Source organism: Aquarana catesbeiana, linkage group LG10 (assembly GCF_042186555.1).
Source record: "Aquarana catesbeiana isolate 2022-GZ linkage group LG10, ASM4218655v1, whole genome shotgun sequence".
NCBI lineage: Eukaryota > Metazoa > Chordata > Amphibia > Anura > Ranidae > Aquarana > Aquarana catesbeiana.
In genome coordinates, this window is record NC_133333.1 from 58971084 (window position 1) to 58997285 (window position 26202).

Consider the following 26202-nt stretch of genomic DNA (forward strand, 5'->3'; position numbering starts at 1 on the left):
GTCAGATAAAGTGACTTTTCGTGATCCCCTCTTGTTTATGCACTCACCAGATCTCTTTACCCCTGCAGGGGTAAAAGGCATATAATCAGATCTTCCTCTGGTCCTGATGTCCCGGGGGTCAATATGACTGCCTCCTCCGTGGCGTTTATGCAGTGGGGTATTCACATGTAACTGAGTGTGAATAACGGGCAGACCACAGTGCAAAAAAAAAGTTCTTTTTTTTTTTTTTCTTTTACGGAACGTCCGTTTTTTGCGCTGTGTTCTGTGGAACGCACACAGTCCAGACCTAGGAAGCTGTTTTATTTCTGTGTACGTTTGGGCGAGTGGAGCCCCTTTTTTTTTTTTTTTTTAAAGATTATACTCTTTTAGAAAATAAATTTGTTTAACCGAATTTATGCTGAGTGCCTGTTTTTCACACTCATCGCTCTGAAAAAGCAGAGCGAAAGCACACCGGTGTGAAAGGAGCCTTATTATGTATTTCTTTGTGGCATTTCTCAGAAATGCAGAACTGAAGAAGAGGTAATGATCTGTGTGCAGCAGATATTATTGGGAAGGGTGGAATTGTCAGCTCAAACGTATATAAAACACAGAAATATGAATAAATGGAACTGGAAAACCTATACCTCAGCCCTGCAACCTGCCCCTGTCCACACAGCATCTTCTTTTTCTTTGAGACTGAATTCATGGTGTACAGATGCATCTTAAAAAATTTAGAATATCATCAAAAAGTTTATATATTTCAGTAATTCAATTTGCATTCAATTCGCACTGAAACAACGCAATGGTGTCAAAACGGCAACCTTTGAGCTGGATCTTCATCTTTGAGAAGAGGGCGAAGTCCACAGGAGCCAAATCTGGTGAGGTCCATGATGAAATAGCGGACGTGGTAACGCATGTTTCAGGCAGGGCACCCTTAAGCCCAGGTTCACTCTGAGCTGCGGGAATGAAGCCATGCGAGTTCAGCTGAACTTGCACAATTTCACTCCCACATGTCAGTCCCGATTTCGGCTGCGATTTCAGACTTCTGTGCGGGTTTCTACACAGATGTCAATGGAAATCGCACCCCAAAATCGCAAAAGGTAGTACAGAAACGACTTTTTGAAATTGTTGCGGCGCCGCAAATGCAGCGTCGCACTGATTAGGAGGGTGCAATTGCCGCCGATTTGACATGTCCAATAAACCAATAGTTTTACATAATGCAGCAACATCCAACACGTAGGACACCCAAAATTAGAAGTGAATTATTCTTACAAAGCAAATACACTGGTACTGACTAGAATTCTAGTTTTTCTCTTCTCACTCGATTTTTTTTTTTTCCCTCACTCAACTAATGTGACCCCAGTGCTGATGGAGAGGGGCAGGGAAAGGGCAAAAAAGGATGGTGTTCAGGTGTCATGTGACGCTGTACCTAAACACAATTGACGTCCTTTTCTCGAATCGTCTTCCAGAGCAGCATCCGAGAGATAGGCTCCTCCTCCCTAAAACAGGAAACACATTAGTCCACCATTATAAATTTCACAGTCTTACCTGTGTGCCTCAGTTGTTTTGTGTTTCCTCCGGACCCACAGGAGCTGCAAAGAATGTTTGTTATTTTTTCACTTGTCTGTGCTTGTTGCAGGAGACCCCCTGCCAGCATCCCATAAAGCCCAACGGGCCTTGGGAGGGCGAGCAGGAGCAGCACTGAGCAACCTTGCTCAAAGCCTGAGATTTTGCCCCTACTGAGGGGTCTGCAATCATCCTCCCAGGCTGCAGGAGGACTCTGTCATCCCCCCCCATGCCGCTGCTCTAGGGCCTGCCATTCTGTTTTTTTAGCAGGTTTGACCATCCCTCTGATATGCTTTCTATGAAAGCCGTTTCTCTAGACAACTGTGTCTGGGGGCCGCCAGGGGGATACATCAGCATGTACTGGATGGCCGCCAACCCCCCCCCCCCCCCCGCCGCCGCAGCACTCCGATTGGATAGGTTATTTTTACCTTCCATCTAGGTCCCAGAGCGATGCGGCTGATCCAGCCGGCCGCCCGCTGTCCGTGCGGCGCGGTGGCGTCCTCGGCACGCCGCCATACAGGGCGCCCCATGGAGACTGTGGGTGTGCCAAGATGGCGCCGGAGCAGAGGCGTTTCCGGGTGGCGGCCATTTTCCCGTAGCCTATCTCCGGGAGGAGATAGAGCGGGACACCCAGGACTTTCAGGGGCGGGAATTTAAAAAAAAAAAAAAGAAAAAGCAGATATATACACTTAGATTACAAATTAACCTTTTGATACATGCCCTTCCTATCACTACCATGGAGGAGTATACCAAAAGGCAGCGGCATGTGCAGGTGTGTCCACCAACCTGCACGGGGTCAGCTGGGGGCGGGGCCGGAGCTTATGCAGGAAGCAGTTAAAAAGGCCCTCTAAGCAGAGGATCCTGGTGGCTGATCATGTCTGACGCTTCTCCACCCTGCCCTGCAGATCCTGCGAGCCAGGACAGCTCCACGGTAAGCCAGAATACTCTAGAATTATCTCTGTCTTAACCTCTCTACAGAACTGCCTACCTACAGGCAGTCTTTGACCTCCTGCCTCACGGGGACTTTGTTTACTATGCTTGCTTCTAGGCAAAGACCCCCGAGGAAAGGAAGGCGAAAGGCAAAACGTGCCTCATGCAGCCACAGGCTTTCCCCAGATTGGAAAAAACCCCTATGTCAGAAATGCATAGACAAAATGGTGGCCAAAGAATCGCAGGGATTTTTGAAAGACCTGCTCAATTCTTTTAAGAAAGAAATTCAGTGCACCATGGCGCCACTACGCTCAGCTATTGAAAAATTAGAAGCGCCATCAAGTGTCGGTCAGGCCAGTATCCCATCTACCAGCGGAACATACATTCCGGCGGGTAACAAGGTACAGGCAGAACAAGAGGTGGATTCAGATGAATCCGAGCAATCTGAATCGGAAGACGGAATCTGTTCAGACTCAGAGGAGGAAGATGACACTGCAGACTGCAACCTGTTTCCCTCAGAGGACACAGTCAGTCTTCTTAAAGCCATCACTGACACTCTAGGCATTAAAGAACAGAAAACCGCAGAGCTCACTATACACGACAGGATGTACAAGGAGCTACAGCCCAAGAAGCCAAGAACATTCCCTGTACACCAAACCCTTAAAGTGGAGTTCCACCCAAAAGTGGAACTTCCACTCATTAGATTCCTCCCCCCTCCGGTGACACAGTTGGCACCTTTCAGGGGGGAGGGGGGTACAGATACCTGTATATTACAGGTATCTGTACCCACTTCCGGCGTAGATAGCCGCAGAATCTGCGGGTATTTACGCCACATCCTGTTCCCCCCCCCCCCCCCCGCTGCCTGCTGGGAAACACACGGGTTCCAGAGGCAGCAGGGACCATTCGTATTGCGCTGCGCGACTCGCGCATGCGCAGTAGGGAACCGGGAAGTGAAGCCGCACGGCTTCACTTCCTGATTCCCTTACCGAAGATGGAGGCGGCAGCACCCGAGGACGGAGAGACGCTTCGGCCTCGGGTGCCGACATCGCGGGCGCCCTGGACAGGTAAGTGTCCATGTTTTAAAAGTCAGCAGCTGCAGTATTTGTAGCTGCTGACTTTTAAAAATTTTTTTTTCGGTGCCGCTCCGCTTTAAAGACATAGTCAAAAAAGAATGGGAAGACCCAGAGAAAAAACTTTTTATACCCGCCACAATCAAACGCAGATACCCGTTTGCGGAAGCAGACATCAAAACCTGGGCTAAATGCCCCAAGGTGGATGCCTCTCTGGCAAAAATTACAAACAAATCTGACTTGGCCTTTGATGACGCAAGTACCCTAAGCAACCCCATGGACAAGAAAATAGAAGCCCTCCTGAAAAGGGCATGGGAAGCAGGGGCGGCAAACCTAAATCCGGCTATTGCTTCCACCTGCACAGCCCGGACTTTGCTAATCTGGTTAACCCAGCTGCAAGAACTGCTGGAAAACGACACGCCCAGGGAAGAACTAATAAAAACCATCCCCACACTAACTAGAGCGGCAGCCTTCTTAGCAGATGCCTCAGCGGAAACTGTCAGAATATCCTCTAAGACCACGGCACTACTGAACTCAGCCCGCAGAGCCCTGTGCAGATACAGGTATCTGCACCCACTTCCGGGTATAGCTAGCCGCAGACTCCTCGCCCACCCCCGTTGTGTTTTGGGAAATACCCAGTTCCCACAACACAACGGGGACCAGTGTAGACGCGCAGCGCGACTCGCGCATGCGCAGTAGGGAACTGGGCAGTGAAGCCGCAACGCTTCACTTCCTGATTCCGTCAGTGAGAATGGCGGCGGCAGTACCCGAGGGACGGTTCGGTCTCGGGTGCTGACATCGCTGGACCCCGGGACAGGTAAGTGTCCTTATTTTAAAAGTCAGCAGCTGCAGTATTTGCAGCTGCTGACATCTAAAACATTTTTTTTTCGTGAAACTCCGCTTTAGGACCATGTGATATTTCAGTTTTTCTTTTTTAATAAATCTGCAAAAATGTCAACAATTCTGTGTTCCTCACTCCCCACTGTGTATAATGCGTGTGTGTGTGTGTGTGTATGTGTGTGTATATGTATGTATATATGTATATATATATATAAAAATTCACTTGATCTTTCTGGTGTGAGTATGCGATGCCTTGCCTGTGTTTTGCCACCAGAGGGTGTAAAAGCTACTACACTACATACCTGGCTTCCAGCATTCCATGCTTCCCCTGTGATGTGCTCAAGTGTTGCTATTTCTCCTGCTCTGTCAGCAATCAGTTGGGGTTTGGGGGGACCATCCACCATCAGAGAGGTCAGGTTCTCCCCTGCTGAAGACCCCCACCCCCCCTCGATCCGCCCTCACTACAGGGCCGGCTATCTCCGCGCAGAGCGCGGGAAAGGGGAGTAGAAATGAAGCTGGCCTTGAGTATATAATCAAAGGTCAAATTTCGGCCTTGGCAGTGGTTTTCCAAAGGCCTCTTGCTTCACACTCTTTAGTCCAGGCATTCATACAAAGGGTAACTCGGATAACTCCAGCAGATAGAATACACTTGTGCTGAAAAGGCTTTTTACAGCGTGGAGTGGCCCTACCTCTTGGAAATCCTGGCAAGATTTGGTCTGGGAAGTCAATTTTTGCTTGGGTAAAATTATTATACTCGGGACCCAGGGCTAGGATTGGTGTCAATAACAATTTGTCCCCACCCTTTAATCTACACAGGGGCACTCATCAGGGATGCCCACTATCCCCATTGCTGTTCGCCTTGGCGGTAGAGCCTCTAGCCATCCTGATTCGCAATGCTTCAGGTTATAGGATTCCGTAGAGACCTATTGGAAGACAAGATATCGCTGTATGCGGAAGACGCACTCCTTTATCTGGGTGACACCGCTGCATCTCTGCGAACAGTAATGGTGATTATAACTGATTTTGGCGGATTCTTTGGCTTTACCATAAATTGGTATAAGTCAATCTTAATGCCTATTGACCCCCTGGCGGCACCTTTGCCGGCAGGAGCAAGTCAGATTGACATAGCACACAGCTTTAAGTATTTGGGGGTGGTGGTGTCCCCAGACCCTACACATTATCTCAGACTGAACTTGGGTGCGTTAATAGACAGGCAGAAGGCTAAATGCAACAGTTGGTGTAAATTACCCTTGTCAGTAGTAGGACGAGTAAATTTAATTAAAATGGTATGGGCCCCGCAACTTTTGTACATGTTCTATAATTCACCTGTGTGGGTCCCAAACAAATGGTTCAAACGCATAGACTCCCTAATGAGAGATCTGATATGGAAAAAGAAAAAAAGCAAGAATCAGCCTGACCACCCTGCAATATGGAAAGGATGGGGGGGGGACTAGCTGTACCACACCCTAAAATGTATTTTCTAGCCTCACAAATTCAACTAGCGGGGTGGGGAAGGGATGCAGGTGATGACTCCGTAATTAATCTGGTAAAAATGACTAACCCCTCACTGAAGGCAGCTTCCCATATGGAAATGGACCTACCAAGTATCCCGCACTCGGCCCCTATCAATGGCCTCCTTAAAAAAGCATGGGAGGGATTTCAGAAGGCAACCCTAGATATCCAGAACTTCGGGTATTACAGGGGTTCTCCTCACGGAGAGAAAGTGGAATCTGGTACATCCCGCAGCTATACGAAGGGACAGTACTGAAAACCTATGAACAGATATGCAGGGAATTTCACTTGACACCAAGGGGTTTCTACAAATACCTCCAACTTAGATATGCCCTGAGGGCGCAGCAGCAGACCCAGTCCTTAATAGTGTCGTCGTCTCCTCTGTTGATGGAGGTCCTCCAGGCTGAGACCTGGAAGGGACTTATATCCAGGATATACTTGGAACTGTTGTCCTCCCTCCAGGATCATACCTCTCACAAGTGGGTAGAGGATATCGGAGACATAGACGGTGATCAGTGGGACATGGCCCTGGAGTCAACACCCGCGGTATCGGTTTCAGCGTTTCATAAACTGTCACAATTATTTATTCTACATAGAGCCTATAGAACACCAACACAACTCCACAGTTGGGGAAGTAGAGACTCCACCCTGTGCCGAAAATGTAAAGTACATCTGGGAGACTTTATACATTTGCTATGGAGGTGCCCGAAACTCCACCGGTATTGGGCGGAAGTATCACAATGCATATCCAGACTGGCTCAGGTTCCTGTTCCCCATAACCCCCTGGTGTACTTGCTTGGGGCAATAGATGAAGAAATGTACCCAAAGGGCACGTATTATATGATCACTAGACTGATGTACCTAGCCAGAAAACTCATAGCACGGTATTGGATGGCACCTGCGATCCCCACAGGAAAGCAGTGGATTGCATATGTTAATTCTTTACTTCTAAGAGAACAGTTGGCCTACAGCCATGGAAAGGCTGCGGGAAAATGTTACCTTTTTTGGCAACCATGGCTGGATGACCCTAGTTTAAAGGTTATGCACTAGACTTCGCATTATTCGTGAAATGAAGAAAAGTATAACACAGGTTTATCATACTTGGTCGAAAGTGCTGGTTAAACCCCTTTCAAATTTTTCTTCTTTAGGGATGGAAGGGGTAAAAGAAATGTATTATATGCACTATTTTCTGTTATTGCTCAGACCCTTTGTATACCCACAGAAACATATACTACATGTATTGTTTTTCTTTGTCTTTATACTGCAACAACTGTGTGTATCATATGAGCAATATATTAATAAACAAGTTTTGATTAAAAAAAAAAAAAAGAATACACTTGTGCCCATGGAATTTGAATCTGGTTTTGTCGGTGTTGCAAAGACAACCCTTTTGAACCTATACGGAATATTCCTTTTGATCCTTTTGACAAGGAAATTGGTATTCCTAGTTGCGATAACCTCTGCAAGAAGCGTATCAGAATTGGCTGCTTTCCCCTGTAAAGAGCCATACTTAATTATTCACAAGGATAAGGTTGTGCTGCGTCCGCACCGAACCTTATTGCCAAAGGTAATGTCTGGTTTTCATCTGAATCAAGATGTTTCTTTACCTTCCTTTTTCCCAGAACCTTGCTCTGCTGAAGAAAAATTACATTCTCTCGATTGTAGTGAGAGCAATTAAAGCCTATATGAAAGCGACTGCTTAGATACGGAAAACTGATGTTTTGTTTGTGTTGCCGGAAGGCCCTAGAAAGGGTCAGGCAGCATCGAAATCTACTGTTGCTAAGTGGATTCGTCAGGTGATTAGTCAGGCTTATGGCCTGGAAAGAAGGGTTCCTCCCTTTTAAGATTAAAGCGCACTCTATCAGGGCAGTCAGTGCTTCATGGGCAGTGCATCACCAAGCCTCTGTGGCTCAGGTTTGCAAGGCTGTTACTTGGTCGCCAGTACATACATTTACGAAATACTATACTAATGGATGTAAAATGGCAGGAGGACACCGCCTACGGGCGCAGTGTGCTGCAGGCAGCAGTATAGGTTCTCACGCCTGGCGGCTGCTATTTCCTTTGTGTCTCCCTTCAGGTGGCATTGCTTTGGGACATCCCATATAGTTATTACTATGGTGCTCTGTGTCCCGTGATGTACAATAAAGAAAATAGGATTTTTATAATGGCTTACCTGTAAAATCCTTTTCTTGGATTACATCACGGGACACAGAGGTCCCTTCCCTCTTATTGGGATATGTGTATATATTGCTTTGATACAAAAACTGAGATACTCCCAGTATGGAGGGGTTATATAGGGAGGGGCACTTCCTGTTTCCTTTTTGGTTATATCAGTGTCCATTCACCTAAAGGTGGCCTATAACCCATATAGTTATTACTATGGTGCTCTGTGTCCCGTGATGTACTCCAATAAAAGGATTTTACAGGTAAGCTGTTAGAAAAAATCCTATTATTTACTTTGGCATATTCTGGTACCAGTCCAATTGCTGCAATATGGTAGCTTTAGGGCTTATGTATTTGCTTTTGGTCCTAGCATTCTTTGTTTTCACGGCACAGGCTCCTGTTTTGGGGGCTATTATAAGATGCTAAGCATGTTTTCAAGGTTATTTTCTTTAACTACTTGCCGACCGCCACATGTCGGCAGAATGGCACGGGAAGGCTAAAGGGCGTACCTGTACGTCCCTTTTAATTAGCTGCCTAGTGGGTGCGCGCGCCCACAAACTCGATGTTTGCTGGCGGCCCGAGATTGCGGTGGAGAGATGCCTATGTAAACAAAGCATTTCCCTGTTCTGCCTAGCAACATGACAGGAATCTAATGCTCCCTGTCATCGGGAGCAGTGATCTCTGTCATGTTTTGTGAGCCCATCCCCCCTCTGGTTAGAACACATCCAGGGAACACACTTGACCCCTTGATCGCCCCCTCGTGTTTAACCCCTTCCCTGCCAGTGTCATTTATACAGTAATCAGTGGCTATTTGTACTATTTGTAGCTCTGATCGCTGTATAAATATCAATGGTCCCAAAATAGTGTCCCATCTGTCTGCCATAAAATCGCAGATCGCCGCCATTACTAGTGAAAAAAAGTATTAATAATAAAAATGACATAAATCTACCCCCTATTTTGTAGACGCTATCCCTTGTGTGCAAACCAATCAATATAAACTTATTGCGATTTTTTTTTTTTTTTTTTTTTTGGGGGGGGGGGGGGGGTAATATTTATTATAGCAAAAAGTATTTTTTTTTTTTTTTTTTTTTTTTCTTTTCAAAATTGTTTTTTTTTTATAGCGCAAAAAATAAAAATTGCAGAGGTGATTAAATTCCACCAAAAGAAATCAATATTTGTGGGGAAAAAAAAGGACGTCAATTTTGTTTGGGTACAGCGTCCCACAAGCGCGCAATTGTCAGCTAAAACGACGCAGTGCCGAATCACACAAAAATGCTCTGGTCAGGAAGGGCGTAAATCCTTCTGGGGTTGAAGTGTTTAAAAGCAAATTTTGATAACTAATTGTTAAACATATGCACTTTCCGGGGAATTGCCTAAGCTTCATGCATTATAATAATGTCAGGAGTGGCCAAAACTGTTTTAGGTCTATCTATGTCAGAGTGAAATACAAACTAGCACAGGTCTGCCCTTAATTAACAGAAGGAATGTGTCAGTTTTCTGCCAGGCGTGACCTATCGTTCAGGATGTGAGCTGTCAGGCAGTTCATATCCGTTTTATCTGCTCGTGCAGTGGTTGCACAACATGAGCAGAGTCTGCAGGGGTTACAGCTCCCTCCTGCTCTGAGTTGAGCAGGGGGAGAAGATGGCAAAGAAATTGGAGCATGCAGCGCCGGTTGCCTGTTCAGATACGGTAGAACAGAGATCTGGCCACTCCTAATTAAAGGAGAAGTAGGGAACTCTTTGAAAGGGGGGAAGAAGAGAGGCCCCAAGCCGCCAATGGTGCAGTAGAGTTTTATTGAATCAAACAATGGTAACATAGAAGTATGCACTCACAAGCATTTCGGTGGGTAAGACATGGAGGTAAAGTCTGGCTGACAGTGTCCCCATTGAGCTGCTGGGATTGCTGGAGCGCTGTCAAAGCCTGGGTGAGGATGCAGAAAAGCTGACAGGAAGCCGCCACAGGGTACCCAGGAGAGCTGCAGCGGTGCCCATTCAGTTCAATGGGCAGGAGCGGTGTATACACCGTTCCAAACATGCTTCTTGCAGGAGTTTTTTTAACGTCCTGCAAGCACACTGCTCCAGTGTGAAAGCCCAAGGGCTTTCACATTGGAAAGACAGGAGAGGCACTTTACAGGCTCTATACAGGCACTATTTTTAGCGCCTTTAAAGCGCCTCAGTGTGAAAGGGGTCTTAAGCCAAGATAGACTCCATGGAGGTAGTTAAAGTACAGAGGAAAATCCACATAGTGTAGTATTTCACCAAGATTTTAATAAAATGACACTTACATTTTTGAAAGGAATTACATAGCATGTGTTACAAACAACCAGTAGGTCCAAGCAGTCAGGTCGACTTGCAGAATAACGTCACTCGTGAGGCTCCTCCCAACACATAGTTACATAGTAGGTGAGGTTGAAAAAAGACACAAGTCCATCAAGTCCAACCTATGTGTGTGATTATGTGTCAGTATTACATTACATATCCCTGTATATTGCGGTCATTCAGGTGATTAATAGTTTCTTGAAGCTATCAATGCTCCCCGCTGAGACCACCGCCGCTCTTACAGTAAAGAACCCTCTACGTAGTTTAAGGTTAAACCTCTTTTCTTCTAATTGTAATGAGTGGCCACGAGTCTTATTAAACTCTCTTCTGCGAAAAAGTTTTCTCCCAATTGTGGGGTCACCAGTACAGTATTTGTAAATTGAAATCATATCCCCTCTCAAGCGTCTCTTCTCCAGAGAGAATAAGTTCAGTGCTCGCAACCTTTCCTCATAACTAAGATCCTCCAGACCCTTTATTAGCTTTGTTGCCCTTCTTTGTACTCGCTCCATTTCCAGTACGTCCCTCCTGAGGACTGGTGCCCAGAACTGGACAGCATACTCCAGGTGCGGGCGGACCAGAGTCTTGTAGAGCGGGAGAATTATCGTTTTATCTCTGCAGTTGATCCCCCTTTTAATGCGTGCCAATATTCTGTTTGCTTTATTAGCAGCAGCTTGGCATTGCATGCCATTGCTGAGCCTATCATCCACTAGGACCCCCAGGTCCTTTTCCATCCTAGATTCCCCCAGAGGTTCTCCCCCCAGTGTATAGATTGCATTCATATTTTTGCCACCCAAATGCATTATTTTACATTTTTCTACATTGAACCCCATTTGCCATGTAGTCGCCCACCCCATTAATTTGTTCAGGTCTTTTTGCAAGATTTCCACATCCTGCGGTCAAGTTATTGCCCTGCTTAGCTTAGTATCGTCTGCAAATACAGAGATTGAACTGTTTATCCCATCCTCCAGGTCGTTTATGAACAAATTAAATAGGATTGGTCCCAGCACAGAACCCTGGGGAACCCCACTACCCACCCCTGACAATTCTGAGTACTCCCCATTTATCACCACCCTCTGAACACGCCCTTGTAGCCAGTTTTCAATCCATGTACTCACCCTATGGTCCATGCCAACGCACCTTATTTTGTACAGTAAACGTTTATGGGGAACTGTGTCAAATGCTTTTGCAAAATCCAGATACACCACGTCTACGGGCCTTCCTTTATCTAGATGGCAACTCACCTCCTCATAGAAGGTTAATAGATTGGTTTGGCAAGAACGATTCTTCATGAATCCATGCTGATTACTGCTAATGATATCATTCTTATTACTAAAATCTTGTATATAGTCCCTTATCATCCCCTCCAAGAGTTTACATACTATTGATGTTAGGCTAACTGGTCTGTAATTCCCAGGGATGTTTTTTGGGCCCTTTTTAAATATTGGTGCTACATTGGCTTTTCTCCAATCAGCTGGTACCATTCCAGTCAATAGACTGTCTGTAAAAATTAGGAACAACTGTCTGGCAATCACCTGACTGAGTTCCCTAAGTACCCTCAGATGCAAGCCATCTGGTCCCGGTGATTTATTAATGTTAAGTTTCTCAAGTCTAATTTTAATTCCGTCCTCTGTTAACCATGTAGGTGCTTCCTGTGTTGTGTCATGAGGATAAACACTGCAGTTTTGGTTACTGAAGCCCCCCGATTCACTCGTGAAGACTGAGGAGAAGAATAAATTCAATACCTTTGCCATCTCCCCATCCTTTGTAACCAGATGTCCTTCCTCATTCTTTTTTTTGGCCAATATGGTCTGTCCTCCCTTTTTTACTGTTTACATACTTAAAGAATTTCTTGGGATTTTTTTTGCTCCTCTCCGCTATGTGTCTTTCATGTTCTATCTTAGCCATCCTAATTGCACCCTTACATTTCTTATTGCATTCTTTATAAATTCTGAATGCTGTGGATGATCCCTCAACCTTGTATTTTTTGAAGGCCTTCTCCTTTGCTTTTATATGCATTTTTACATTGGAGTTAAGCCATCCAGGATGTTTGTTCGCTCTTTTAAATTTATTACCCAATGGGATACATTGGCTAATGCCCTTATTTAATATGCTCTTAAAGCAAACCCATCTCTCCTCCGTATTCTTTGTTCCTAATATTTTATCCCAATTTATGCCTTTTAGCAAGGTTTGTAGTTTAGGGAAGTTGGCTCTTTTGAAATTCAGTGTCTTTGTGTTCCCTTCATGTCTCCTATTTGTGTGATTTATACTGAAACTAATTGACTTGTGATCGCTGTTACCTAAATTGCCCCGTATTTCCACATCTGTTATCAGGTCTGTATTGTTGGTAATCAGTAGATCTAGTAATGTTTTATTTCTAGTTGGTGCGTCTACCATCTGACCCATAAAATTGTCCTGCAAGACACTAAGGAACTGGCGAGCCTTAAATGAATGCGCGGTTCCCTCCGCCCAGTCTATGTCTGGATAATTAAAATCCCCCATTATGATAACACTTCCCATCCTTGCTGCTAATCCAATTAGTGATAATAGATCCGTCTCCACTTCCTCCCTCAGAAGGAAGGGAGGGGGATATGAGGCTTTTAATGTTGGGATCCACCCAGAAGCCTGGACCAGCAGCTAACTCCGCCTCTCAGCAAGTCGCTGAGTGCCTGAGCTATCCACTCCAACCCCCTGCACAGACCGGCGCTCCAGTGAGCATGGGGGGGGGGGGGGCAGAGCAGAAAGTTGGTGACTGACAGTCACGGGCTCACTGAAGACTGAGCACAATCAGAACTATCATCTGTCTTTGACCACTCTCAGCTCTCAGTCTTAGAGGCAGCAGGGGAATGATGCTGCATCTACCTATTTGAGTATAATTACCCGGTGTTTGCTATTATGGATATTACGGATCAGTAGAATCACAGACATCTCTTGACTGTTGAATCTCAGTGACTATGAATTGAGTACAGCGTTAATTTTATAAGGAGCATGCAGAGTGCAATAACCCACAGCAACCAATCCAAGATCCTTTATTATTTGTGCCTAAACTGAAGGAATTTAGTAATCTGATTGCTCTGATATATACCTGTGCTTCATCTTCATTCATTTCTTTACCATCTTTTCAAGTTTTTAAAGTGATTGTAAAGGATTGTTTTGGTTTTTTTTTTAATATCATACTTGCCTCCACTGTGCAGCACATTTTGCACAGAGTGGCCCTGAACTTTAGGGGTGCGCATCTTCACTGGTCTCACGATTCGATTACGATTATCTGGTCAACAATTCGATTCGATTCCGCGATGCATCACGATTACCGACGAGCTCCCACTTCCGCTTGGGCCGCCTAGGCGGCCCTTCCACCCTGCAATCTTCTGGGAGACATCACAGTTCCCAAAAGATTGCCCGGCTATGCAGGAAAGCGCAGTGAGACATGCGCACCCGGCTGTGAAGCTGCAAGCTGTCACAGCCGTATGCCCACAGTAGTATTGCCAGCGCTGTGGACAGGCAGGGGAGAGAAGGGAGGGTTTGGGTGGCCACGTCGCTGGATTGTGGGACAGGTGAGTGTCTATTAAAAGTCAGAAGATACTTTTTTTGTAGCTGCTGACTTCTAATAAACAAAAAATTGACTGGAACTCTGCTTTGAATTAGGAATAACCTCACTCCCTTAAAGAGTGCACTACAGGGTACAGAGATTCACACACACACACGGCTGCTTGGAGGTCAGAAGGGATAGAATCCACAGATGACAAACAGCCCTGTGAAGTTCCCTGTACTGTCTTTGTGCTGACCAGTGGCAGCTGGTGCTCAAAATTTTTTGGGGGGGGCACAAACAAACTGAAAAATACTGAACCTCCCCCATCAAATGCAGCCTCACTGTGCTCGTCAAACGCAGCCACCTGTGCTCGTCAAACGCAGCCATCACTAACCCCCCCCCCCCCCAATTACTTTCTTTTAATAAATGTTGTATTACAATGGATGCTGTGCCCCCGCTGTATGTGCTTTTTAAAAAACGATGTCACTTCATACCGAATTTCTCCGTAGTACAATCATGTGACTCCCGGCTCGTCTCTCCGCTCTCCTCTCCGCTCTCCTCTCCGCTCTCCTCTCCGCTCTCCTCTCCGCTCTCCTCTCCGCTCTCCTCTCCGCTCTCCTCTCCGCTCTCCTCTCCGCTCTCCTCTCCGCTCTCCTCTCCGCTCTCCTCTCCGCTCTCCTCTCCGCTCTCCTCTCCCGTGTCTCCTGAGTCCTGATGTCAGCAGGGAATTCTCAGTCCCGCCCGCTGACTATAGTTATCATATCAGAAGAGAGGCGGGCGGGACTGAATTCCCCACTGACGTCAGGACTCAGGAGACGAAAGAGGAGAGCGGAGAGGGGCGGGACAGGCAGGAAATCTCATATGATCGTACTACGGAGAAATTCGGTATGAAGTGATATCGTTTTTTAAAAAGCACATACAGCGGGGGCACAGCATCCATTGTAATACAACATTAATTAAAATAAAGTCATTTTAAAAATACGCTCAGAGCGCTTTCCCGGGAGGGGTGGGGCTAGTAATAATGACGTCACCGGACATCGATTTTACGGTCCTTATGCATCGATGCCGCATTGGGGACACCCGAATCGCGATGCAACGATTAATTTCAGCACCCCTACTGAACATCCTCTCCTGGGGTCCCCCGGCGGCTCTCACGGCTCACCCCTGCATCAGATAACCCCCTAGGAGAAGTGCTGTCCCAAGGGGGTTACCTTGCGGGCGCACTCCTGAGTCCAGCATTTGCGTCCACAGACATGAATGCCGGACTCGGCCCCACCCCCTGGCGCCCGCGTCATTGGATTTGATTGACAACAGCAGGAGCCCATGGCTGCGCTGCAATCAATCTATCCAATCAAGAGCCGGGACACTGAGGAGATGAAGGTTTCGGGTAAGTAAAACGGGTTGGCTGGGGGGCCGGTGACTGCCAGGTGTTTTTTCACCTTCATGCACAGGATGCATGAAGGTGAAAAAACACGAGGGTTTACAACCCCTTTAAACTTGACATATAATATTATGCGTACTACGGTTGCACTGATACCAGTTTTTTAAGACCGAGTACCAATACTTTTCTTGAAGTACTCGCTGATACCGATTTATTACCTATTTTTACACTTATTTTTTTTTAAATTTACATTTTTATAACTTTTTTTTTTTTTTTTTTGTGGGGGGGTGTTGCTTAGGGTGGGGAGGGGGTTATTGTTTGGGGTGGGGAGGGGGTTATTGTTTGGGGTGGGGAGGGGGTTATTGTTTGGGGTAGGGAGGGGGTTATTGTTTGGGGTAGGGAGGGGGTTATTGTTTTGTTTTGGGCGGAGAGGGTGGAGGGGAATGGGGGGTATTTGGGAACCCAATCACTGCACTAAAACACCCAGCAGACCTGCCCTCCCACTCTAAGAAGTTCTGCAGCAGCAAAGCCTGGCTCAGTGCAGGACACACTACTCACCAGGCAGGCAGATCTGGTCTGTAATTCCCAGGGATGTAACCTGGCCCTTTTTTAAATATTGGCTTTTCTCCAATCAGCCGGTACCATTCCAGTCAGTAGACTGTTCGTAAAAATTAGTAACAATGGTCTGGCAATTACTTGACTGAATGCCTTAAGGACCCTCGGGTGCAAGCCATCTGGTCCCGGGGACTTATTAAATGTTAAGTTTCCCAAGTCTATTTCTAGCTCTATCCTCTGTTATTATTATTACTATTATTATAATACAGGATTTATATAGCGCCAAACGTTTACGCAGTACTCTGAAAAATGCTCCTTGGTTTTTACCACGGAGCACTGTGAAAGTAGCCTTAGGCCAGTGTCACACTAGCAAAGGGTTCTTGTCGGCAACAGGATTGCAAGTTTCACATCAACCTTACAAACTTGCAAAAGACCCATATTCTGACACTTCTAGTCTAAAGTAAAGATTTAGCATCAACGTTAGAGCTTTCCAAGAATTAGTTAACTCGCCAACATTAACTTAAGAATGTTCCTTCTCATTTTTATTGGACATAAGCTCTTAGACTCCTGGTTGTTTTTTAGTCTGCTCAGTACTTGAGTTTGTCTCCCTGCAGACTGAACCTTTATGTCTCTGAGGCCAGGACAGACACACACACTCCTCATGTGTTTGAATGTACCTCCTGCTGCCTTTCAACACAACAGGCTGCTGGGGATGGAAGAGACCTTATCAAAGTGACTGCCTTTCCTGGGGGCAACACCTATAACTTCTAATCAGTCCATTACTAAAATCTTGTATATAGTCCCTTAACATCAATTGTCTTGGAGGGGATGATAAGGGACTATATACAAGATTTTAGTAATGACAACAGTATCATTAGCAGTAATCAGCATGGATTCATGAAGAATCGTTCTTGCCAAACCAATCTGTTAACCTTCTATGAAGAGGTGAGCTGCCATCTAGATAAAGGAAGGCCCACATGGTGTATCTTGATTTTGCAAAAGCATTTGATTCAGTTCCCCTTAAACGTTTACTGTACAAAGTAAGGTGCGTTAGCATGGACCATAGGGTGAGTACATGGATTGAAAACTCGCTACAGGGGTGAGTTTAGAGGCAAGTGATAAATGGGGAGTACTCTGAATGGTTCTGGGCGGAAAGTGGGATTCCCCCAGGGTTCTTTCCTGGGACCAATCCTATGTAATTTATTCATAACCGACCTAGAGGATGGGATAAACAGCTCAATCTCTGTATTTGCGGACAATACTAAGCTAAGCGGGGCACTAATGTCTCCGCAGGATGTGGAAACCTTGCAAGAAGATCTGAACAAACGAATGTGGTGGGCAACTACATGGCAAATGAGGTTTAATGTAGAAAAATGTAAAATAATGCATTTGGGTGGCAAAAATATGAATGCAATCTACTCACTAGGGTGAACACCTCTGGAGTTATCTAGGATAGGAAATGACCTGGGGGTCCTAGCAGATGACAGGCTCAAGCTTCTGCAAGCAAAGCAAACAGAATATTGGAATGTATTAAAAAGGGGATTACCTCCAAAGATAAAACGATCATTCTCCCACTCTACAAGACTCTGATCCGGTCGCACCTGGAGTATGCTGTCCAGTTCTGGGCACCAGTCCTCAGGAAGGATGTGCTGGAACTGGAGAGAGTCCAGAGAAGGGCAGCAAAGCTAGTAAAGGGGACTGGAGGACCTTAGTTATGAGTATAGGTTAAGAGAACTGAACTTGTTGTCTCTGAAGAAGAAACGCTTGAGAGGGAGTATAATTTTAATGAACAAATGCAATACTATCTTTTCCAGAACAGCCCGGTTTGGATAATGGCATCTTTCTTTCGGGATGTGGACCACTGTATCAGCTCCTTTTTATATGGAATGGCTCCATCCCTCGTCTAGCAAAATCCACACTCCATTTACCAGTACACCTGGGGGGGTCTGGCATTTCCAAATTTACAGGTATATTACTGGGCAGCGATGCTGGTTATGACCTACTGGTGGTTCGAAGTGTTGCGTTCTAATGCCATGGTATGTGTGGAGGCGGCTTGGTTGAGCTCCTTGCAGGAACTGCAAAACCTAGTGTACAGTGGGTGAGGGCTTATGCTGAAATGCCTGATCCAACTAGGAAGACGTTGCGGGTGTGAGTTACGGCTCGACGTCGGTTCCTCCCAAGTGGAGCGCTGGTCTCCTCCTGTCCAACCTCTCTGGGGGAAACCTAATTTGTCTCACTTTAGAACGATTCTGGACCCCCAGGTGTGGGCAAGATTTGGCATTAAGACCTTAAGGGAGATTATGTCTGAGGGTGCATTATTGACCTTCTCCCAGCTCTCTAGGCTGCACAACCTGCCCGGCTGGATGTATTTTTGCTATGCCCAACTCCGTCATGCTGCCAGGGCCCAATTCCCTGAACCTCCGCTCCTTCAATTAGACCCAGTGGAGGATCTCCTGTCTTGCAGTGGTCTAGAGAAGCCTTTATCTGCCTTATATGGTACCCTGTTAACCATTGACTATCCTAAAATGGATAAATTGTTGGACATGTGGAAACTAGATATTTCTACCTTGGACAGGGAGGACTGGTTAGACGGCTTGGAGCACGGTCCTAAGTTGGTAATCTCTTCAGGGGATAAAGTAATACAAATCAAGTTTCTACATTGGGTCTGTTTTACTCCTATGCGGTTGTGTAGGATATATCCTAACAGAGACCCACACTGTCCCTGTTGTCGGATGCAATTGGGCACTTACCTTCACATGTTCTGGGAATGCCCCACTCTCTCGACCTTCTGGTCAGGGATTTTTGAACAACTTAATGCCCGGCTTGAACTGTCTGTCCCTATGTCACCAGAGCTGGCCCTGTTAGAGATTCACGAGGATGAAGAAAGACCCCACCACAGTAAACTGTTGATTTTGTATCTTTTATTCTACGCAAAAAAAAATTTTCTGTAAATGGTCTTCCCCTGCTCCCCCTACTCTGTCGTCCTGGGAAGGTAAAATAAATGCCGCTCTGCCCCTCTACAAATTGACGTACGTTAGTCGTGGCTATCTCTGGACGTTTGATAAGGTGTGGTTGCCTTGGACCTGGACCCGGCTCCTGAGTATGTTATGTTTCTTTAAACAACCTGTCATACTGTTTTACCGTTCTTAATGCTGTTTGGACAATGACTACAGATCACCCAATGTCTCTTTTACCGTATTATACCATGTCTTGCTGTTTATGATGATTGCATACTTCATTGTATTGTTATTTAATCCTTCAACAAAGCTCTCCTGATTGTTAAAGAAAAAAACAAAACAAATACCATACTGGTGACCCCACAATAGGGATAAAACTTTTCCGCAAAAGGGAATTTAATAAGACACGCGGCCATTCACTAAAACTAGAAGAAAAGCAGTTTAACCTTGACCTGCGTAGAGGGTTCTTTACTGTAAGAATGGATAGGATGTGGAATTCTCTTCTACAGGCAGTGGTTTCAGCGGGGAGCATTGTGAATTTCAAAAAACTATTAGATAAGCACCTGAACGACCACGACACAGGGTTATACAATGTAATACTGACATAAAGTCGCACAAATAGGTTGGACTTTATGGACTTTTTGTCTTTTTCAAAATGGTTTTGCACTTTTTGCACAGAGCAGGTAGGTAGAACATGTTTGTTATTAACCAAAAAACAAACGGCCTTTACTACTACTTTAACCACTTCAATACCAGCCACTTAGACACCTTCCTGCCCAAGCCAATTTTCAGCTTTCAGCGCTGTAGCAATTGGAATGACAATTGCGCGGTCATACAGCACTGTACCCAAACACATTTTTTTATCATTTTGTTCTCACAAATAGAGCTTTCTTTTGGTGGTATTTGATCACCTCTGCGATTGGACACGGCTGATCACGTGGTAAAGAGCCTCTGTCGGAGGCTCTTTACCGAGATTGGTGTAGCGGTGTGTCAGACTGACACACAGCACCACCGATCACCGCCCCCACGGGCTTGCGGCGGCTTTTATCCTGAAGGACGTCATATGACGCCCAGTCAGGATAACTGAACCACTGCCCGGCCCTTATTTTGCTATAGGCCGGGCGGGAAGTGGTTAAACCCTCTCTAGGGCACCAAATCTTATTAAAGAAGTGCAGCCCATTTATTTAAATCTAAATCATTTTTTATAAAATCGTGGTATATTAATATTTGCTAGCAACCAGTTATGCTATCCCTATAAAACAGGTTCTTTTTGTTTGTATAGCATGTTTGGTCTGCTGCTTGTTTGTTTTTTTTTGTTTTTTTGGGCTTTACAGCTTTTAAAGGATAAGTTCACTTAATTAAAAAAAAAAAAAAAATGCACATTTTTTTTGCATGTAAAAAATGTGCAGCATTTTTTGTTGCAGGAGCCTGGAAAACATTGTATCAGCAGATCACTGATGCAGTGCAGGCTTCCTGCACACTGTCAGGGATATCTGCTTTCCCATATGGGTAAGCCGATACTTGCTTGACAGGAAGACTCAATGAACTACCACAGCACTGTGGTAGTTCATTGAGAAATACAAGCCGACAGCCACAAAGGATGTCGGGGCTTGTAGTTCATTCAGACACACAAAGCTGTGTGTCTGAATGACGTGGGCAGAGGGAGGTGGCTGCAGCGCTGGGAACATATTACATGTTCCACCCTAAAATCAAGTGGAACATATAACATGTTCCCAAAGGTGAACTTCACCTTTAACATAATGTAACTTTTTTTTTTTTCTTTTCTATGAATGTTCTGGCAAATTGAATGGCTTGCATGATCTATTGCCCATTTTGTGCATCCTTTTTATTATATGTATTCCTGGCTAATGGCACTTCTTTTAGCCCCTTCCCACTCACAATCTCCAGCATAAATGAGTACATCCCAACAGATTTGTCAGAAAACCTTTCCTTTCCTTTCAGAATCAACATTTTCTATGGGCCACTGCAGTTAGCTAAAGAAGTAGAAAGCCAAACTGTGGTAATTGTTTCTTGTGACACAATACGGTGCACACTGCAGGAATGGCATGCATGGGTGTCGTCCACAAATGAAGCCTCTCCCAAAGCCCATGCACAAAAAAGCCTGCCTAGAATTTGCCAGGGCCCATGCTGAAAAAGACTGCTGGGACTCTGTACTCTGGAGTGATGAGACCATGATAAATGTTTTTTGGAACCAATGGCTTCAAAACTGTATGGTGTCGTAAAGGTGAGGAATACAAAGAAAAATGCATGGTGGTGGCAGTGTCCTGTGGGGCTGCACGAGTGCTGCTGGTGTCAGAGAGCTGCATTTCATTGATGGTATCATGAATTCACAGATGTACTGCTCTATATTGAAAGAGAAGATGGTACCATCACTCCGTGCCCTTGGTCTTTGTGCACTTTTCCAACATGATCCAAAACACACATCTAAGGCCACTATTGCATTTCTGAAGAACAGGGTGAAAGTGATTCAGTGGCAGAGTATGTCACCTGATCTGAACCCAATCGAACACGTATGGGGAATTCTGAAGCGACAAGTTGAGCATCACTCTCCATCCAGGCTCTAAGGCTGCATTCACACCTGAGCGTTTTCAGCTCATAAAACACCTGAAAAAACGCCCAACAAACAAAATCCTATTCATTTCAATGGCACCTGTTCACATCTGAGCGTTTTGACCTGGACAAAATTGCAGTAAAAACGCACAACTTTGAAACGCTTATGGGTGAATGCAACCTAAAAGAGGTCATTCTTGAAGAATGGAAAAAGATGTTGCAATATGTTGCCAACTTGTTTATTCCATGCCTAGAAGTCTTGGTGCTGTCCTTACAAATTATAAAGGTCATACAAAATACTAGATGGAGTAGTTTTGTTGTGGGGTGTGTATTCCTTTTTGCATCAACTAATTTGAGTAAAACTGAAGATTTTGTAATCTAAGTTATATTATCAACCTTGCTTTCATGTAATGAGCTAAACAAATGTTATATAAAACTCAGTTTTGTCAAAATTTTGAAAAATTTTCTTGTGTTCATTGAGATATTAAAATATATTTTCTTTTTTAATTTATGCTGAGCACTGTCTTTGTTAACCAGCACAATACCTGTTTCAAGGATACAGTAATATACATTCCACCTTTTGAGAACCAGCAGCTTACATTTCACATGGCTGCTAGTTCCTAATCACTCTATGGGTTTTCGCTATCGCTGTATGGGTTTTTATTTATTTTTTGAGTTTTGGAAAGAGTGGGGAAGTATTAGAGCACATCAGGTTTTTATTTCTGTTTGTGTCCCCATTAAGAAGATTCACCCTCTCTTTGGGCTGCAACTAACCATTATTTTCATAATTGATTAGTTAGCCGATTTTATTGTTTCTGTTAATTGGATAAAAACCAAAACGTGTATAATTTTTAGTTATCTGAAGTTTAAAAAAAAAACAACCATTTATTCTTCAATATCTATATGTAGGGTTAAGTATAAATAACCGGCTATATGATTGGGGAACAAAATATTTTTTACTTTCTACTATGAACCAATCCAATAATTAAAAAAAAAAAAATCAAATTTCTTCATAAACTTAGGCCAATATGTATTCTGCTACATATTTTGGTTAAGAAAATCCCAGTAAACGTATATTGATTGGTTTGCGCAAAAGTTATAGCATCTACAAGCTATGGTGTGTGTGTGTGTGTGTGTATGTATGTGTATATATATATATATACATTTTTTTTTTTTTTTGTCTTTTTTACTGATAATAGCGATCAGCTCCCACCCCCCATCGGAGCGGCTCTGTGTCTTCCCCGCAATTTGCAGGTGCCAGCGGACATCCAGTGCCTGGCACCCACAGATCAGCTTCTACTGTGAGTAATCACAGCAGAAGCCGCCTCCCTAAGTGGAAGTGCAGAGTTACTTTATACATTTAGAGCTGCACAATTCTGGCTAAAATGAGAATCGCTTTTTTTTTCCTTGGTTAAAGATCACGATTCTCATGGCGTAACATCCTCTTTCAAATACTACAAAAAAATTGGGCTAACTTTACTGTTTAGTTTTTTTTAAATTCATTGAGATGTGTTCTTTCCAATTTCCAAAAGAATTGCATTTGAAAGACCGCTGCACAAATACAGTGTGACCTAAAATATTGCAATGACCACCATTTTATTCTCTAGGGTCTCAGCTAAAAAAAAACTGTATAGATAGAGATATAGATGTGTGTGTGTGTGTGTGTTTGGAGGTTCTAAGTAATTTTCTAGAAAAAAATACAGATTTTAACTTTTAGTTTAGTCTTTTTAAGTGATTAATCTGACCTCATTTGCAGACGTTATTACCGCTCTGCACTTGTTTAACATGAATCAGGCAAATGCTCTATTAAGATCGTGGGGGGGGTTTGAATCACAATTTTTTTTATGATTAATCGTGCAGCTCTACGCTGATGCTAACTAGCGTCACCCGTGAGACTGATTAGAAAAAAACTCTGTACACTGTACCAATGACACTGTGACATGGAAGGAAAGGGTTAACTGGGGTGATCAAGGGGTTAATGCTTGATTAGGGAATATAGGTTTAGGGTACCCGCCCTATCTGGGATGAATGCTAACTGCCCCATTGCTGTTTAGCATCACAAGTGACACCAATACAGTAATCTGTAAAAAAATCTGTACACTGTACTTGGTGACACTGTGGCAGGGAGTGAGAGGGTTAACTGGGGAGGGCGATCAAGGGGTTAAATATTTGCCTATGTGATCTGCAGTCAGTTTAGTGCTTGTGTACTCACGGTACATGCTCTCTCCTCTCATGCTGGAACCAAAAAGGGCTCCAGGAGGGGAGATTGCATTGTTTCCTGTACCTGTGTTTCATTGCACAGGACATTCTGTGATTCGTCAGAACTGATCAGTAGGTCCAGGCCATAAATCATTGGCCTGGGCCTGTAGATCAGTTCTGTAACAAATCCGATCACTGCAGGGACAGCGGGCGCGCATGCGCACCCCCCACCCGTGGGCACGAGTGACATACAGGTACATTGTTTTGCGTAGCCGGGCCGCCTTGCCGCAGTAAATGTATGGTGGGCGGTCCGGAACTGATTAAAGTAGTACTAAAGGATGAGACTTGGATTTTAACAAATTTGTCATACTTACCTGCTCTATGGAATGGTTTTGCACAGAGGAGCCTCAATTCTCCTCTACTGGGATCCTGTACGGGTGCTTCTAGCTTTTCCTGCTTGAGTGCCCCTATAGCAAGCCGCAAAGTATAGTAAAGATTGCCCCTATAGCAATGTAAAAAGAACTTTGGAATCACTCACTTCCTTCTTCTGCCAAGGACTACATGTCCCATAAGGCATTGCTTCTCACATTCACAAGTTCTCAGGCACTTACTGACATGTATACATGGTGTACTGAGCTGTATGTGTGCTGCACTGTATTTCCTGATATGTACACAAATAATACATTTTGTATGCAGGCCAAATAATCGGCTTAGCAACAAATTGATTATGAAAATAGTTAACTATTATGTCGATCAGATATTTTCTGCCCTGCCATCTCTATTTTTCCTAGTGATCATTGTCACAGAGAGTGAAAGAAAATCTAAAATTTGAGATTGTCCCCGGAACAGTAATAGAGGGGAAATTTTACCTTTCGTTCTGTTTGAAGGCTCCATTGAAATCCATCTGCAGATGATCACAGCCACCTTAAGGCTGCAATATATAAAATGTTTGCTTTTAGGTTCAGGCACACTTTTATTATTGATTGCTTCTTATCCATAATTATCTGTGGGCAATTTTGGAAGCACATTGAAGATATTACCCTGGTGATTTTGCTGCTTTTGACGTTACCAGGGGCAGAATTATGGAAATCCAGCTGCCACCTTTCCCTGTAGATGTTGCTTGCAGACAGTCTGTGTTCAGGGCCAGTTATGCGGTGATGAGAGAGAAGAAACGAGTCAGTTTGGGAGCACGAAGGGAGGAATCCTATAGGGTTTTAGTTTTATGCCACACTTATTCAAGAGCACGGCTGCATCTTTTGAGACTTATGGTGTTGTCGGTCTGTCAGGGTTGTAGCACTCAGGGCCTTATTCTGTGTGTAGTGAGGGGAGCAGGTCACATTCCTTTTATTTATATTTTTCTCTACATTTATATGCTGACAAAGCTGTCAGATGTTGTGATTTCAGGGGCTGAAACACACCAAATGAAAGTAGTTCTAACTTATCCTAGAAGGATAAGTTCACCTTTAGTAACATGTTGCATGTTACGCTCATATTCAGGGTGTAACATGGAATTGAAGCATCTGTCTTGCTCGACCCGTGTTCCTCCATTATGACGGCGGGCGGGGGATCTTCTCTCTGGAGCCCAGCACAGCCACGTCATCGACTTACAATGAGCAGAACAATGAGCCTGCCCATAAATGGAATGAAATTGGGCTGGTTCCAGCTGAACCAGCCCAATTTTGATCAGTCTATGGCCAGCGTAAGATGACCCTGTCTACAGGGTAACAACCCAACCCTTTTTTCTTTTTTTTTTTTTCTGCATCAAAAACGCATGGAAAGTAGGTTATACAGGTTGTTCACACCATCAGTGCTTTTCTGTTCCAGAAAAAAGTACAACATGCTGCTTTTTTTCCCTGCCCAGAACTGTACTGAAACGCTGTAAAAAGCATCAAAAACGCACCGGACCCAGTACAGTGGGAAAAAATGCAGGAAAAAAAATGCATCTGGAAGCACATCAAAAGTGTAACAAAAATGCTGAAATGCATTAAAAATGGAGGATGTTTTTATGATGTGACTGGGCATTTAGGGATGTATAGCTACAATGAAGCAGCCGCTGAGGCACAATCCTTCACATTCTGTCATGCTTTTTAGGTGAGCTGTTCAGTTTTGCACTGGGTAGATCCCTTGTCCTCCCACAGTAGTGAGTCTGTGCATGAATGCTTATTAAGGTTTTGGGGGTGAGCTGTCACTCTACCTAAATCTTGGCAGTACCCATATATGTTGAAACATTAATAATTCTCTTTTCTAATTGTAAAGCTTTAGTAGTGTTGGAATTTCAGTTAGTTATTGTTAATGGCACTTTGAAAGCCTAGTATGTAATTATTCTATGGAATGAGTTGTTTAGGTTTTTGCTTTTCTTGTTCCAGGTAAAAGTAAAGAAGCTGAAATTAAGCGAATCAACAAGGAACTGGCAAATATACGGTCTAAATTTAAGGGTAGGTAACAGTTTAAATGTTTTCTGAGTCTATTTTTCATGAAGGAGAACACCCTTCTTTTTCAGTATAATAAATAAGAATGGCTAAACCAGTGTTTAAAGGAACACTATTGTTAGTACGAGACCAGGAGCTGTTGGGGACAGCGCGGACTCTAAGCTGGGAGAGTGCTGTGTAGTGCGTTTCCAGAACCCAAATGCAGG

General features: G+C 44.4%; 1 protein-coding gene across 3 annotated transcripts in view; it reads left to right on the top strand.

Annotated features, from left to right (window-relative positions):
- AP2A1 (adaptor related protein complex 2 subunit alpha 1) overlaps window positions 1-26202 on the top strand; it is a 125403-nt gene that overhangs the window by 18489 nt on the left and 80712 nt on the right. For all 3 annotated transcript variants that reach the window (XM_073602245.1, XM_073602243.1, XM_073602244.1), the window contains exon 2: window positions 25934-26002. In XM_073602245.1, the coding sequence (XP_073458346.1) occupies window positions 25934-26002 (69 nt within the window). The remainder of the gene's footprint in view (window positions 1-25933; window positions 26003-26202) is intronic.